This window comes from Carcharhinus amblyrhynchos, chromosome 6 (genome assembly GCF_965287045.1).
Source record: "Carcharhinus amblyrhynchos chromosome 6, sCarAmb.v2.hapA, whole genome shotgun sequence".
Classification (NCBI taxonomy): domain Eukaryota; kingdom Metazoa; phylum Chordata; class Chondrichthyes; order Carcharhiniformes; family Carcharhinidae; genus Carcharhinus; species Carcharhinus amblyrhynchos.
The window spans coordinates 36,067,568-36,083,138 of NC_137329.1; the positions used below are offsets into that span (position 1 = coordinate 36,067,568).

Below are 15,571 nucleotides of genomic sequence, written 5' to 3' on the forward strand. Positions count from 1 at the left end.
TGGGGATGAATGGAAAACGCTTTCAGCAGGAGATGTGAAGGGTTGACTGAAAGCCATGGTAGCTGTGCATATCCCCAGTGGAAAGGCTCTATCCAGACTGGCACTGCTCCATTTTGTTGAATGAGCGGAACTGGTGCGACGCGGTGCAGCCTGCACCTCAGCAGGGGGCGCTGCGCCTATCCATGACGTCACAGTCAGCGGCAGCGCTCGCGTCCTTTTATCGGCGCGCGAATCCCGGTCCGAGATCCGCTTTGCTGCCCCGGCTTCGCCCTTCCTTTAAAATCTTCCCCTCGAAATCACATACACGGCTCCCCGAGGTTTTAAATACGACCGATGTCAATTAAAATCAACCGTTCCCAGCATTGTAACGTTAAGAGAGAAAAAAAATGGCGTCGGCAAGTACCCAGGAAGATGAATAATTCTCAACCACCATGTCTTCGCTTCCTACGGCGGGGACGGTTCTAGTGACGCTCTTTGATTGACGTGGGGGCTGAGCAATGGGAAACATTGGCGGGAGGAGGGGGCGGGGACGATCCTAGTGACGCTATTTGATGGACGTGGAGGCTGAGCAATGGGAAGCACCGACGGTTGGCAGGTGCGGGCGGGTTCCGGACCAATAGGAGGAGAGAGGGAGGCGGTAAGGGACTTGGGGAGGGGGAGGAGCCTCGCTGTCAATCAGGAGTAACTGACCAATTGGAAGAGGGGGAGGAGGGATTGGACGGAGCCGTGCTGCCAACCAGGAGGAACTGGCCAATGGAAGGAGGGGAGGCGGGACTAGATGGTGGTGAGAGGGCGGAACCGCGCTGTCAATCAGGAGGCACCGGCCTGTGGGAGGCGGGGAAGGGGGCGGTGCCAGCCGGCCGGCGGGCTGATGCTGGGATTCAGGGTGAGGGGCCGGCGTCGGAGCCGGAGCGGCCGCCCTTGGGTTTCCGCTCCTGGTGCATGGTGGGCGAAGGGAGGAATTGTTGGAAAAAAAGAGGTTAGTAATTTTTTTTTACCCAGTATGCCCTATTTCTTTTACCCAGATCAGCCAAGGTTTTACTTGTGATGGGGTGGCTTGGAGGGGGAGAGGTGTTGGCCAGGCAAAACGTCGACTAGTTGGCAGTTTAGTCGCCGTTTGGAAGTTAGTTTGTTGTGCTAGATAATTAAGAGTGGCTTCCCTCCCTCTCTGTCCTCTCCCTCTCTCCCTGTTGTTTGCTGCTCGGTACATTTTCAGATTTGTCATCCCTAACTATCAACTGCAGGAGCTGAGCGGATGTTGCTGTGGGACCATCGACCGTTCTCATTTACTGTATAGTTATTTGTTTTTGTTTTCCTGATAGAAAGGATTATCCGGCTTTTCTTACCTGACCTTTTACCACGTCGTCAGGAAAAACAGTCCAACCGTGACATATGGTTTTGTGCTCTGTTACCCACATTGAGTCTAAATGAGCTCGCCTGGCTATTCTCCCTTGCAGAGTTGGGCACTGCTAATGTGTTGAAGTGAAATAATAGCAGGAGACGTTAACAATGTACACTTGGGAGTTCTGTAAACATGTGAAAGGGTTGTTCGGATGAAGGGATCTGAATCCGAAATGTTAGCCCCTTTTTTCAGTAGATGCTGGTTGATCTGTGTTATATTTCTGCTGCCTTTATTCTTTGTGCTCTTTCAGGATTTGTATTCTTTGTAAATTACGTTTTGCGTTTAAAAATGACTGTACTTGGTGGTACTGTAAACGATATTAAAGTGGACCCTGGTTACTGAACTCAACACTGGAATGTATAATTTATTAATAACATTATTAATGTGTTTAATGTCAGGTGAAGTCTTGACAATTATCCTTCCGTCACCAAAATTGGCCTTGTACCTAAGTTGTATACATTTTTGCACGTTTAATTTTCATTTGTTTTTCATCTGAATCCATTATTATGAGTTTAACGGTTACACAATATTTCCTTCAAAATCACTATATTGAAGCGCAAAGGACTGTCCAAACTTTTTACTGTCTATATTTACAAATAAATGAAAAATTCAAGGACTAATATGTATTAAAACATCTGCTAGAAGCTAAATACAGACCCAAGCATACCCATGTTTACACAGCCTATGTTACAAACTAACTTTAGGAGAACATGATATGGTAACTTAAAAGAGTCTGTAGTTTAGAGCCTTTTCTCTTGGCATTTTATTTTGGTGCTATCAGTAAAGATAAATGTATGACCACAGATTTTTTTCTCTCTCCTTATTACAGGTCTTTCTGTATGAGAAGACTTGGTCACAGATTTTTTTTCTTTCTGTACTTATTACTGGGCTTTCTGTATGAAGAGACTTGGCAATTTATGTTGTTTTCTAGCATCAAACAGACAAAGTGAACCTATGAGCTAGGTTCTTTGTACTATTTATTGCCAGTCAACCATATTTATGTACAAATAGAAAATGCTGTAAGTGCGCATTGATCAGTAATCCTTTTTTTAAACTTTATAGATAATGTGTGTATGATCCTGGTCCACTTATTCCATTGTACCCTGTTGCAATTTTCAAAAATTCCATGGGCTTTGCAAGATGTTATCAGATTTCTTTTTTGTTTTGTTCACTTATCTGTTGCATGATATTGTTTTCCTTTGGATAGCTGTCATTATCCAATGCTTGCAGTAATCTTGTCTAAACAGATAGGCAGTTTATAAGCGCCCTGTCCTGATATGCTGAATAGTTTTAGCAAGTGAAACTGTGTGTGTACTTGTATGCACAGTTCTGGGTCTGTAGGCCTTGCCAAACTGCTTGAGCACTTTGGTAAAAGGTGTAATCCCACAGGAGGATTGTACTTTGCACAGCAGGATACAGGAGCTGGCAGTATTTATGCAGACTTATTGGTAGTTTGATTTCAGATTTTTAAATATTGAGAGTTTGCGTGCATTTCAGACCTCAGGTTCACCATGGAGAAATAAATGATTTTTTCCCAGGATGTCAGGATGAAACACCTAAGACTGCCACCTCCAACATGATGCCAAACACGTTTTTCTCTCCCTTTCAGTTTTCACAGTAACTTCATTGCAGGGCTAATGTAAGTTGACACTAATAAATAAACTTGTGAAAATACCTCTTCCTCAGCTGTAATCTGGTCCTTCCTCAATCACCTCCAACATCTTCTCTATGTCTCGAGGCAACTTTCCATGAAGCATTTAAGTTAGGACTGATAAGTGGCAGTCATCATGCTGTAAAAGTCAGGGTCAAACCAAAAAAAGGCCCAACAATTACTCCATGATGTTCAATAATACCACTATGGCAGAGTCTTTCATCAACATCTTTGGGGATACTGGATATAACAGCAGGACTGAAGCAGGATGCTTTATGATGAGTGACTTTTTTAAAGCTTTATCACCACTTGAGTTTAGCATATCCACTACTTGCTTGGATTTGTGACAACAGTGCTCTGAGTTGTACCTTACTGCTGCACTGAATAGCAACCATCAGCATGCTGTTCTTATGGCATCTATTAGGTAGATGATGCATTGCAGCAATTTACCAAGCTCACTTCAACTGTCTAGTCATCTGATCTCTATTACTGGAAATACCAGGGCCACCAATGTCACTGGGACATAATCACCATCAACCACCACCCCTCCCCCAAATTCTATTTTCAATATTGTGATTTGTACAAATATCACTTCTTCCATTGTTCCTGTATGAAAATCTTGAAATGCTATATCTGACATCACAATGGGATCATTGTCACAAGACTATAGAAGACAGTTCAAACAGATGGTTCACCCATCTATCTTGAGCAACTGGCAGATCAGTAATTTGCCATTGGCTTTATAGCATACACCCTAAAAACAAATCTTATTTTCAGCTGCTTTGTTCATATTAAGATTGCTGTATAACATCTAGCTAGCAAAAAAGAGCTGTCTTCAGCTAAAATGCATTGGAAAAACTACAAATCAATTCTTTTTCCCCCAATTTAATTCATTGTAGAGTAATTTTATTGAAAATCTTGGTACTAAAGGAAGTAGTGTTTCAGTTGGGGGAGAAAGGTTACTACAGGATAAGCTTGACTCGACGGAGAACTTGTGTTGGACTTAGAAGGCCGTTGGTTCAAACTTAACCCTGAGATCTCAGCATATGATAAGAGTAATACTAAAGAAATCTTGATTGAAGGCTTGGTTGTATGAAGCTGAGCCACATGTGAATAGGTCCTTAGTTCAATTTCTCAGCGTTGTGGAGTTAACTGATCTCAACCATGATGGATACTGGAACCAGCTGCAGCATCTTTGGGAATGAAAAAGTAGCTCAAAATTGATATAAATGACCTCAACTGGAAATTGATGACACAGAATCAAGTTCAAACAATAGAAAAAAATACCAGAACGTCTGGAATCGTACTCCAATAAGTCAAGCCTCTCAGTAGAGGAGGAAGATGGGAAGGAATAGTTTTGCCAAAATATAGGAAAACAGTTTTTTTAAAAGTTGTTGAAACCTGAAAAGTATTGCATAAATTTACAGACAGTATGGTAATTTGGTACCATGAATACGTATTTTCTTCTGAAAACTGGCTTGGTTGAATTGTATGATAAATTGGGTTCTCTAGACCCTGGTACAAATCTAGCCATGAATGATTAGTTGAATGTCTCTCTTGCTGTCAACACTAATAGAGACATGAATCAGAATTACTGAGTTATTATGGTCAGAAGGAGGCCAGTCGGCCCGTGTGTCTGCACCGGACTCTGAGCATTATGACTTTAGTGCCATTTTCCTAACTTCTCCCCTGCACATTGCTTCTATTTAAATTATCATCAGATGTCTTCTTGAAAGCCTCATTTGAACTTGCCTCCACCACACTTGCAGGCAATGCATTCCAGAGCTGAACCATTCATTATGTGAAAAAGATTTTTCTTACCACGTTTATATCTTTTGCAAATTACATTAAACCTGTGCCTTCTCATTCTCTATACTTTTTCAAGCAGGAACACTCATGATTTTGAACACCTCGGTCAAATTGCCTCTTTGTCTTCAATACAATCTATCTTGATGCTCACAAGTTTCTCATTTATTCAATCCCAATGAAGTTCCTTGTGGAGATATGACTGCAGTACAAATCTGCCATCAAATAACCACATGTTTTCAGGATTATGAAAATTGTAAATGTAGAGAAGTTGTTTCCACTTGGGGGAAGACTAAAATTTTGGCCATAACTAAGACTGAATTATAAATGGAATCTTAGCTTAAAGATATAATAGAAAAACATCTGGAAACCAAAAATATAAAGAGTAATCGAGGATTTCAATAGGGAAGGTCATGGTTGAATAACCTTATTGAATTCTTTAAAGTAGGAACAGAAGGTCAGATAAGAGTAATGCAGCAAATGTAACACGTTGGGATTTTGAAAAGGTCTTTGGTAAGGCCATCATAAGTGAAATCAAAAATTTAGGATTCATTATTAGAGGGGTTAAATTAAAAAAAAGGAGTGTCTGCAATGATGTCCTCAGGCTGGGATGGTTGGTCAACAACCACAACCATGTTCCTTTGTGCTAGGTATGACTCCAACCAGTGGAAGGTTTTCCACTCTGATTACCGTCCACTTCATTTTGTGAGAGCTCCTCGCTGTTACACTTGATCAAATGCCGCCTTGATGTCAAAGGTAGTCACTCTCCTCACCTCTGGAGTCCAGTTCTTTAGTCCATGTTTAGTCCAAGGCTGTAATGAGGTTAGGAGCCAAGTGGTCCTTGCGGAACCCAAACTGAGTGCCAGTGAGCAGGTTACTACTGTGCAAGGGAATACAGTTTAAGAATAGAGATAAGGAGATGTTTGTTTTGAGGGTCATTGGTATGTAAGATTCTCTATTCCAGAAAGCAGTGATGGCTGGGTCATTGAATTTATTTTAGGCAGAGCTAGACAGATTTTTGATACACAAATGAGTCAAGGGTTATGGATAGGAACGTGAAGGTGAGACCACAACGGGCCATGATCTTAAAAAATGGCAGAGCAGGCTGAAAGGGCCGAATGGCTGATTCCTGCTCTGAAGTTCTGTGTTCCTTAGTGCCACTTGATAGCACTGTTGAAAATACCTTCCACCACTTTGCTATTTATCAAGAGTAGACTGATGGGGTGCTGATTGGCTAGAGTGGTTTTGTCCTTTTTGAGGACAAGGCATGCCTGAACAATTTTCACATTGTTGGGTAGATGCTAGTTTTGTATCTGTACCGGAATATCTTGGCTGAGGGCACAGCTAGTTCTGGAGCACCAGAGCTCTGACTTCTCTCTACGCAGAAGCTGTTAGACCTGGAGAGATTTTCTTGCATTTTCTGTTTTTGTTTCAGATTCCAACATTTGCAGTATTTTACTTTTACCTTAGCTCTGGAGCACTGCTGGGTTGTTACCAGATCCCCGTAGCCTTTGTTGTATTCAGTGCTGTCAGATGTTTCTTGATACCACATGGAATGATTGGCTGAAGATTGACATCTCTGATGCCAGGGAACTTGGGAGGCAAGTGAAATGGATCATCCACTCGGCAAGTTGATCTGTAGATGGTAGGAAATACTGTGGCCTGTCTTTTGCACTGACGTGCTGGTCTCCTCTGTCATTGAGGATGGGGATATTTGTGGAACCACCTTCATTCATTTGTTTCATTGTCCACCTTCGTTCATGACTGGATGTGGAAAGGCTGCAGAAGTTAGAACTGACCTGTAGGTTGCGGTCGCTAGTCTGTCTATTGCAGTGGTCTCCATGATTTTTAAGGATAAGGTCACTTTTAGGATCTAAATTCAGCACAGGGCCTACTCTTAAAAAAAACTTAACTAAAATCCCCAAAAATGTACCCCCTGCATAACACTCATCATAGAATCATAGAAACCCTACATTGCAGAAGGAGGCCATTCAGCCCATCAAGTCTGCACTGACCACAAACCCACCCAGGCCCTATCCCCATAACCCCATATATTTACCCTAGCTAGTCCCCCTGACACTAAAGAGCAATTTAGCATAGCCAGTCTATCTAACCTTCACATCTTTGGAGTGTGGGAGGAAACTGGAGCACCCGACGGAAACCCATGCAGACGGGGTGGGGTGAGAATGTGCAGACCACGCAGACAGTGACCCCAGTCGGGTTTTGAACCTGGGACCCTGGCTCTGAACTGCCCTTTTCTTAGTTTGGTGTCACACAATCTGAGTGCGGTGAAGTCTGGGCTCTACTTTGAGATGGCCAGTCTCATACAGTCAACCACATGGGCATCTGTGAGATGTGTGTGATATTAGGACTTGATGATTTTCGTCTGAGAAAAAGCCATCTCACAAGAGGTATATAGAACCGAAGTATATAGAGCGCTCAGAATGTCAGAAGAGGGTGCTTCTCTCTGTTTACAAGTCTCCAGAAGTCTTTGTCCCTTGACCTAGCTTTTAACTCTGTCATTTTGCATGGTCAAGTACACTGCTTTGTTCAAACATCTGCTGAAACTTTGCTATCAGTTCTCCAATGTCCACTTGAAGAAAAGAATTTGTGACAAACATAAAAATTTGTTCCATCTTTCCTATCTCCTGAGTTCATTCGTTGAATTCATTTTCCAAATTGTTTAGGTCGTTACAGAATTTGTTTGGATGGAAGCCTTTCTGTTTGACCTGCTGTCAGATTTTCTCCAGATTTGAGAAGTGCTCTGTAATTTTGTTCTTTAACGAGGAGGACCAAAGGCCCAGTTTCAACTTGAGTGCATTCACTGCACTGATCTTGTGTGACAAGTTTCTGTTCCTTCCTGGAGTTCATGATTCAACTCATTCAATTTTGCACTTACACTCATAAGAAATGCAGAGTCTAGCCGCCATGCATCTGACAGCAACAAGAAGGTGACAATTTCAGAGAGCAGATCAAAACATTTCTGGAGGACTTTTCCTTGACTTAATCACCTCACATCTGCATAAAGGATTAACTCACCTGAGGTGGCGTCAAGCTTATTGAGTAACGATTTGAACAAGTGACGTTACAGAACTCTGGCATGAATTGAGCTGGCAACCTTGACAACAGCTTTCATTACGAGGAATGTCAATAACCTTGTTCGCTATTGTGAAAGGAGGGGAATTCAGGATCATTTCTGTTAAGTGCTACAAAGTCTGCATTGGTAGTGCACCATCGGTTATGATTGAAACTAGTTTCCTGATCGGAATGTTTTTCTCGGTCACATACCTTTTGAATTCGTTGAAGACACCCTCCTCGCCTCTTGTCCTATCTTTGAGTGAGAAAGCCCTCCTTTGTTGTTGAGTCTTTGAATACCATGCAAACGAAAGCAATCACTGGGCTTCCGTATTTGTCATGATCACTGATTCATCAAACTGCAGTGAGAAACAGTCACAGCCTGATAAGTCTTGGTGTACATACTGAGACACATCCTTGAACAACAATTCTACTTTCTGGCTACTGTTAAAGCGCCAAATGGCACACTGTTTATGGCTGTCATTATTTCATCTTTGTTTTTAAAGTCTTTGAACAAGGTGACAGCAGCAGCCGTCATGGATTCCTTGATCACTTCAATATCGATGAATAATTTCTTATGTTTCGCCAGCAGGTGACTAATTTGAAAAGATGCCTCTGCTAGCCTTGATTTTAGCCACAGATTTTGAAAAAAGGGGTCTTTGGGTTTTCAAAATTTGCTTTAACTCCCTAACTTTCTTCGTCCAAACTGTGCCGTTGAAAGGAAAATTTTCTTGAAATTCTGCACGCGTTGTCTTTTATGCCGTTCCAAATTACTACTTTTACTCAAGGCTACACTCTGTTGATAAATGAGACAAATGGGTTTTGTCTTTGACATTCATTAAAAAAAATTCACTTTCCCATTCCTGATGAAACTGGTAGGTTTTTGCCTTCTAGGAGGTCCCTGGCTCCTTGCTTTTCTTCACCCGGTTTATTCCAAGTTTTGGCGCCTGCTATTCTGTAGGTAATGAGCTAAATTGCTCATCATTGAGAATTTTGAGACTTGCACATTTTGTGTGTGGTTCGGCAGCCAATGAGCTGATTTGCCCACCACTGAGAAGCCAAGTCTCGTGCATTTTTGGGGCTCTCTTCCTGAAACTCGGGGATCGAACTGTCAACTATCGTTAGACCCTTGTCTTGTAGAAGCTAGAGGTCAGGAAATGACCTGGAGTTTATGATTCAACTCATTCATTTGCCAGAAATCCTGCAGTCTGCCTTGAATTGTAGCCATTGTGTTGATTTATGTCTTATCCTCTTAAGCCATTGGTCAAAGTTGACCCTTGAGTATTGATGTGGTGCTATTGAAGATCTAGGTGATCTGACTTGACGTTATTGTTTGATATAGTTGTTACCGGACACTTTTGTGTAATGAAGTACCTGGCTCACAATTTACTGTGATACCATATCCAAAATCAGATTCTTGTATCTGAGGAGTGTGTAATTTGCAGAGTTTTGTTTAGGTAGATTAATCTGTCATTCCTCTTAGAATGTGAAGTACATTTTAAAATTGTTTTTTGGAATATGTGGGATGTGAATATATTAATGTCTGCCTGTAGAAGTTATAAGAGCAATAATTATATTTTTATTGTAGTTTAATTTAAAAATGCTCCAAGCTAAATAAAAAGTCAAAAAAAAAGCGCAGGTGTTCCTGGAGCAGGAACCAATTACAATTTGTGACTCAGGTGCAGCCATATACACAAACAGAATAGCTTTTAAAAGACCATCTGCATTATTGTTTTCTCATGTTTCAGTCAAGCACTCCCAACTACAGCAGATTTGATGTTTTTTGGGATGTAACATTAACACTTAACCTGCTGAAGTAAGAAATGCAATGTTTAGTCAGTCTGCCAAATGCCATCTCAAGCTTTTTTGAAGAGTCAATGTGAATAATGAAGTCAGGTAATTATCTTTTTCTGGTTTATTGCTTAGAGTAAAATGAATCTACATTTAGAAGAGCCAATAGGTTTACCATTAAAGGGGTGTGTTTTCAGCTTACTGTGTTTTGAAAAATCTTTCTGTTCATTTGCTGAGTTGTTTGTAAATCAATAGCACTCTTGTTGATGCCATATCTATATTTAAGAAAACCTTAAGACGTTGTATCAGAATGTCCATTTTCTGAATTTTTGTTTAAATTTAACACGATTTTGTGTATTTTCAGAAAAGGCACTGTGTGTTAAATGTAAGAACAACTTTGCTGTTACACGAATACAGTTCTGAACAGTTGAATGCAATCTTAGTGATAATTGGAATGTATTAAACAGACAATTTTGAGCTGAAGTGGTGAGGTAATCTTTCACTTTGTAAATAATTAGTGTAATTGCCCTTAGAATACTGTGTACAGTTTTGGTTATTATAGGTGACAAAATATATTGCAACTGTTGATATTGTGCAGTAGAGAGCAGCTAAACTTACGCAGGGATTGGACCAATTATATAAATTAACCATGATCTCTGGAGAAAAGAGGAGGTTGACTGGGGATATGATTGCGCTTTGTTTAGGATTCTAAATGTAGACCTGTCAAAGTTTTTCATCTTGCACTCCATCAGGACGCTTCAAGAGTACCAGTGCAAGGGGAAAACAAGAATTTATGCTGTATGACAAGTGTCCCTTGTCAATCAGCATTCTGCTCTTTGCAGTGCAAGATGTTGTTTTTCCCATTCTACTGATGTTCTTGTGAAATATCCAATGTGTGCAAGATGAAAAGCTTCACCATGTCTCTTTTCAAGCAACTATAATGTCGATCATGGCAAGCTGTTTCACTTTCTCTAAGAACTGTACAACCAGAGGATGTGGTTTGCACTTCAATGGGGTAAATTCAAATCTAGCTTGTGGAGAATTTCAGTGAATTAATGGCAAATTTGTTGAATACGTTTTCTAGGTAGGCAGTAGAAGTAGATGGTATTGATTCCTTCAAATGCAAATTGGGTTTCTTTTAGAAAATAATATTTTGGGATATGCTGAGTAATTTGAAACATGAATTCCTTAAATGTGGCATGCTTGGGAGAAAAAGGGTAACTTTTGGCTCCATGGTTCCCAAAGTGTTTCACCATAGAAGTCTGCAAAAAGCCCACGTCTGGGCCTGTTGCAGATTGTTTAATAGGGATTCATTGTTACAATTAGTTAACATTATTATTCTATTATGCGGCTACCTGGCCTGTAGCAGGCAAACAAGATGAACCTTTGTCTTGAAGACCGTACGCTCTTGATTTGTATTATAGTACATATAAAAATCAAAATTGAATTAACATAATGCTGAAACAAGCCGTGCCATATCTTCTTACAAATTGCCTAATTAAGTATCATGTCATTGGATTACAAACTCATGCAATTTAGAAAATTTTCTGTTCGTGCTCAGCTATATTTCATTGTAGCATTTGATTTGAGTTATTATGGTAACATGTATTAGCATACAGTGAGAAGTATTGTTTCTTGCGCACTATACAGACAAAGCATACTGTTCATAGAGAAGGAAATGAGAGAGTGCAGAATGTAGTCTTATAGTCATAGCTAGGATGTTGAGAAAGATCAACTTAGTGCGAGGTAGACCTACTCAGAAGCCTGATGGCAGCAGGAAAGAAGCTGTTCTTGAGTTGGTTGGTATGTGACCTCAAACTTTTCTATCTTTTTCCAGATGGAAGAAGGTGGAAGAGAGAATGTCCAGGGTGCATGGGGTCCTTAATTACGCTGGCTGCTTTGCCGAGGCAGCGGAAAGTGTAGACGGAATCAGTGGATGGGACACTGGTTTGCATGATGGATTGGGCTACATTCGCAACCTTTTGTAATTTCTTGTGGTCTTGGGCAAAGCAGGAGCCATACCAAGCTGTGATACAACTAGAAAGAATGCTTTCTATGGTGCATCTGTAAAAGTTGGTGAGAGTTGTAGCTGACATGTCAAATTTCCTTGGTCTTCTGAGAAAGTAGAGGCATTAGTGGGCTTTCTTAACTAAAGTCTCAGCATGGGGGGAACCAGGACACGTTGGTGATCTGGACACCTAAAAACTTGAAGTTCTCGATCCTTTCTACTTTGTCCCCGTTGCCATCAACTAGATTTGTTTAGGTTTTGCATTTTTTCCATCACAAGTGCTGAAAGAATGAGATCTGCTAATTTTGCACAAGGCAAACAGCAAGCGGCACTAGTCCAACCAATCAGACTTAAGGATTATGAAATAATTGAAATGAACATGTAAATTAAAGTGGGTGAATTCAGCGTCACGTCAGACACAGGAAGAGAAATATGAAGGAAGGGAAAGAAATTGATTGAGAGAGAGAATACGTAGTTAGAAATGGAATGTAAAATGATCTTTTTAAATGTAATGAAATGTGAACTTACCTTGTTCCAGGTGGAGACTGGGGACTCCAGTTCCCGGTAGATCCATGAGTGCAGACACTTGGACCACGGCAGGTGACACATCGCGCGTGCTCGGTTTTCACCATTCCTCAGACAGCTGCGGGGATTGGGTAGTTTTCCTGCATGAAAAGATAATGGGATCCAGTTTTGAGAGTCATAACATGCAAAGTCCCAGGTCTGAGAGGGGGAACTCAACCAGAGAACCAAGAGAGGCTGAACCCAGAGATGGGAAAGCAGACTACCAGTAGGAACCAATAGGGAAGGAAACCACTGGTAGAAAAGCAAGAAGAGGCCTGAGGCAGCAAAATTGCTGCTGTCAGCATGCTCCAGGTGGTGAGGGTTTGGGAAAAGCCCTGTTCAGCTGGAAAGACAGCAGAAGACTGATGACAATGTGCTGAGGGCCATTGGTGCAAAGATGTTCTGCTCAACGTGGCTGAAGAGCGAGGGTTGTGCCTATGAGTTAGTGCTTGAGTGAAACCTCATGAAGCCAGTGTGCATAGTCTCAGGAGAGGAGATTAAGTGATCGGGTGGTGAGCAGTCATTGAAATCATCTGGGTTGGGTGGCCTTTGGAGGGAATTCAGAGACTAAACCTTCAAATGTGAAGACTGAAAATCCCTCATTAGGGAGACAGTGTTTTAACGGGATTGTGTAACTTAATGTGGACACCAGTTAGTGAGGATGATAATTGAGTGAAACAAGACCTAGATTAGCAAAATGGATAGACAAGTGGTAGTTGAATTTCAATGCAGAGAAGTATAAGATGATGCATTTTGCAGAAAGGTTAGGAAGAGACAACATTGATTTAATTGCACAGTTCCAAAGAATGTGCAGGAACAGAGGAACCTTGGGGTGCATATGCATTGATCTTTGAAGGCAGGAGGACATATTTAGAGAGTGGTTAGCAAAGCATATGAGGTCTTAGCCTTCATACATAGAGGCGGAGTACAAAAGCTGGGAAGTTGTGCTGAATCTTATAAAATTATGGTTAGGCCAGAAGTAGAATATTGCGTCCAGTTCTGGTCACCACATTTTAGGAAGGATATGAAGGTTGTGAAGAGATTTCAAAGAATTGTTTCAGGACTAGGGGAATTTATCTGCAAGATTAGAGAAGTTGGGTTGTCCTGCTTGGAGAAAAGGAAGTTGAGGAGCAATTTGATCGAGGTATATGAGATTATGGCAAGTTTGGGTAAGGTAGACAAGGAAAATTTGTTCCCATTAGCTGGTGGTACAAGGACTAGGGGGTGCAGATTTGAGGCTTCAGGCAAGCAGGGGGAATGTGAGAGAATTTTTTTTTGACAGTGAATCATAATGAACTAAAACCCATTTCCATGAGGGAGGTGGAAGCAGAGGCAATGAAGGATTTCAAGCAAATTTGAAGAAAATAACCTTGAAGGCTATGAGGGTAGTGTGAGGGAATAACACAGACTGGATTGCTTCACAGTGAGCCTTGGTCTTGATGGGCTGATTGGTCCCTTTCTGTGCTATAAATGATATCTGGACCCTTGCACATGTCCAACTTTAATTGCTTCACTATGGGTGGCTGTGTCATCAGTTGCCTAGACCCTAAGCTTTGGATTTTCCTCCCTAAATTGCATTGCCCCCCCCTTCCTCCTCCCCCTTCAAGATGTTCCTCAAAACCCACCTCTTTGAGCAAGCTTTTGGCTGTCTATTATCCCCTTATGTGGTGTAGTGTTGAGCTTTATATGATCATACATCTGTGAAAAGCCTTGAGAAGTTTTACTATGTTTAAGTTAAATGCAAGTTGTGGTTGTTGCACTGACAACCACAATGAACTCAGCACACACAATGGATTAAATTTAGGATTGTTCATGGGTTGTATAGGTTGGCATCACACTCTAATACTTAACTGAGCACAGGCCTTGAATTTAACCCTTGAGCATTTTGTGGAAGTTATTACTCAGCACCACACTGCTGTATTTACTGCTGAGCTAGAATTTACTTTTCACTACAATTTCTGAGCAAAATGATTGTCATTGTGCAAAGAAGTTGAATCATAGAACCCTACGTTGCAGAAAGAGGCCCTTCGGCCCATCGAGTCTGCACCGACCACAATCCCACCCAGGCCCTACACCCATATCCCTACATATTTTACCCGCTAATCCCTCTAACCTAAGCATCCTAGTACACTAAGGGGCAATTTTAGCATGGCCAATCAACCTAACCCGCACATCTTTGGACTGTGGGAGGAAACCAGAGCACCTGGAGGAAACCCACACAGACATGAGAATGTGCAAACTCCACACAGACAGTGACCCGAGCTGGGAATCGAACTCAGGTCCCTGGAGCTGTGAAGTAGCGGTGCTAACCACTATGCTACTGTACTGTGATGGAGTTGCTCTGCTGGGGAAGGCTGCTGTTAACATTTCACCTAGGAACTTCCCCACTCTCTTCGGTAGTCTCTAACCCATTGACTCAGATTTTTCTGGAGCAGAGCATGTCGTGGTGTGCCTGGGTAGTTACATTTTTGCCACTCCATTTGGATGAAGCATTTTCAATGAGATTTAGGATTGAGAAAGCTACAGAGTAAATGATAGAGGAAAATTGATTAGAGTGGTTGAATTAGAATCAAAGTGCATAGAGATAAATTAGAGGACTTTTTAAGAAGAGAGTGAATAAAGAAGTGGAAAGGAAAAAGTAAGACAACTTAAAAAGTAAATTGTAAGTTTTAAAAAAATCTAATGTAAGAATGAAACTCCACAGTTTTGAGCTGGAGTGATAGTTGACATTGCAGTAAAATAAATCTCCACGTTAAAAAATTACTTACGCTCTTCAGGGCTGGCCATAAACTTTTGTTTGCAAGTTTAATACCACGTGCAGCAACTTCATGAAGTTCATAGAGATTAAGAATGTTTTGTGATGCTCATGGTGGATCGGCATAAATTGCCCAGCAATTTATGGTGATTTGCTATTCACTTCCTGCCAGAAATATCTGGTCGATTTACACCTCAAAAATGGCAACAGCATTCAATCCCCCATTATTTTAGGAGCAAATGCTGAACCATTGTTGAAATCATGTTTTTTGTCCTGTGGTTTCCTAAATAAAGTCCTTCTCATATTTGTCATTCTGATATTTCTTTCTCCTCTATTTCACAATGAAAATGGGAGTAATGCAAACACATGTTGGTGGTAGTGACTTTTTAACCTCTGTGGATGCACCATCACCAAATTGGATCCTTACCTACTATTCATGTATACTTATTTCCTGGCAGAAGTTAGTTACCAATAATCAGAAGCAGTCTTTTACTCAGTCTATGTACTATGTCAGACTTG

General features: G+C 41.2%; 1 protein-coding gene and 1 long non-coding RNA gene across 5 annotated transcripts in view; one reads left to right on the plus strand and one right to left on the minus strand.

Moving 5' to 3' along the window:
• Nucleotides 1–871: 871 nt before the first annotated feature.
• The window catches only part of LOC145343823 (zinc finger protein 143-like), a 75,898-nt gene continuing 61,198 nt past the window's right edge, over nt 872–15,571 (plus strand). For all 4 annotated transcript variants that reach the window (XR_013886803.1, XR_013886804.1, XM_080190215.1 and 1 more), the window contains exon 1: nt 872–979. Coding sequence is in view for 2 of the 4 variants with exons in the window: in XM_080190215.1 (XP_080046341.1) it covers nt 943–979 (37 nt within the window). In the remaining 2 variants the exon portion in view is untranslated. The remainder of the gene's footprint in view (nt 980–15,571) is intronic.
• The window catches only part of LOC145343825 (uncharacterized), a 78,159-nt gene continuing 66,631 nt past the window's right edge, over nt 4,044–15,571 (minus strand). Inside the window, exons 4-5 of the long non-coding RNA XR_013886805.1 lie at nt 12,262–12,398; nt 4,044–4,246 (exon numbers count right to left, since the gene is read on the minus strand). This is a non-coding gene — a long non-coding RNA (uncharacterized LOC145343825). The remainder of the gene's footprint in view (nt 4,247–12,261; nt 12,399–15,571) is intronic.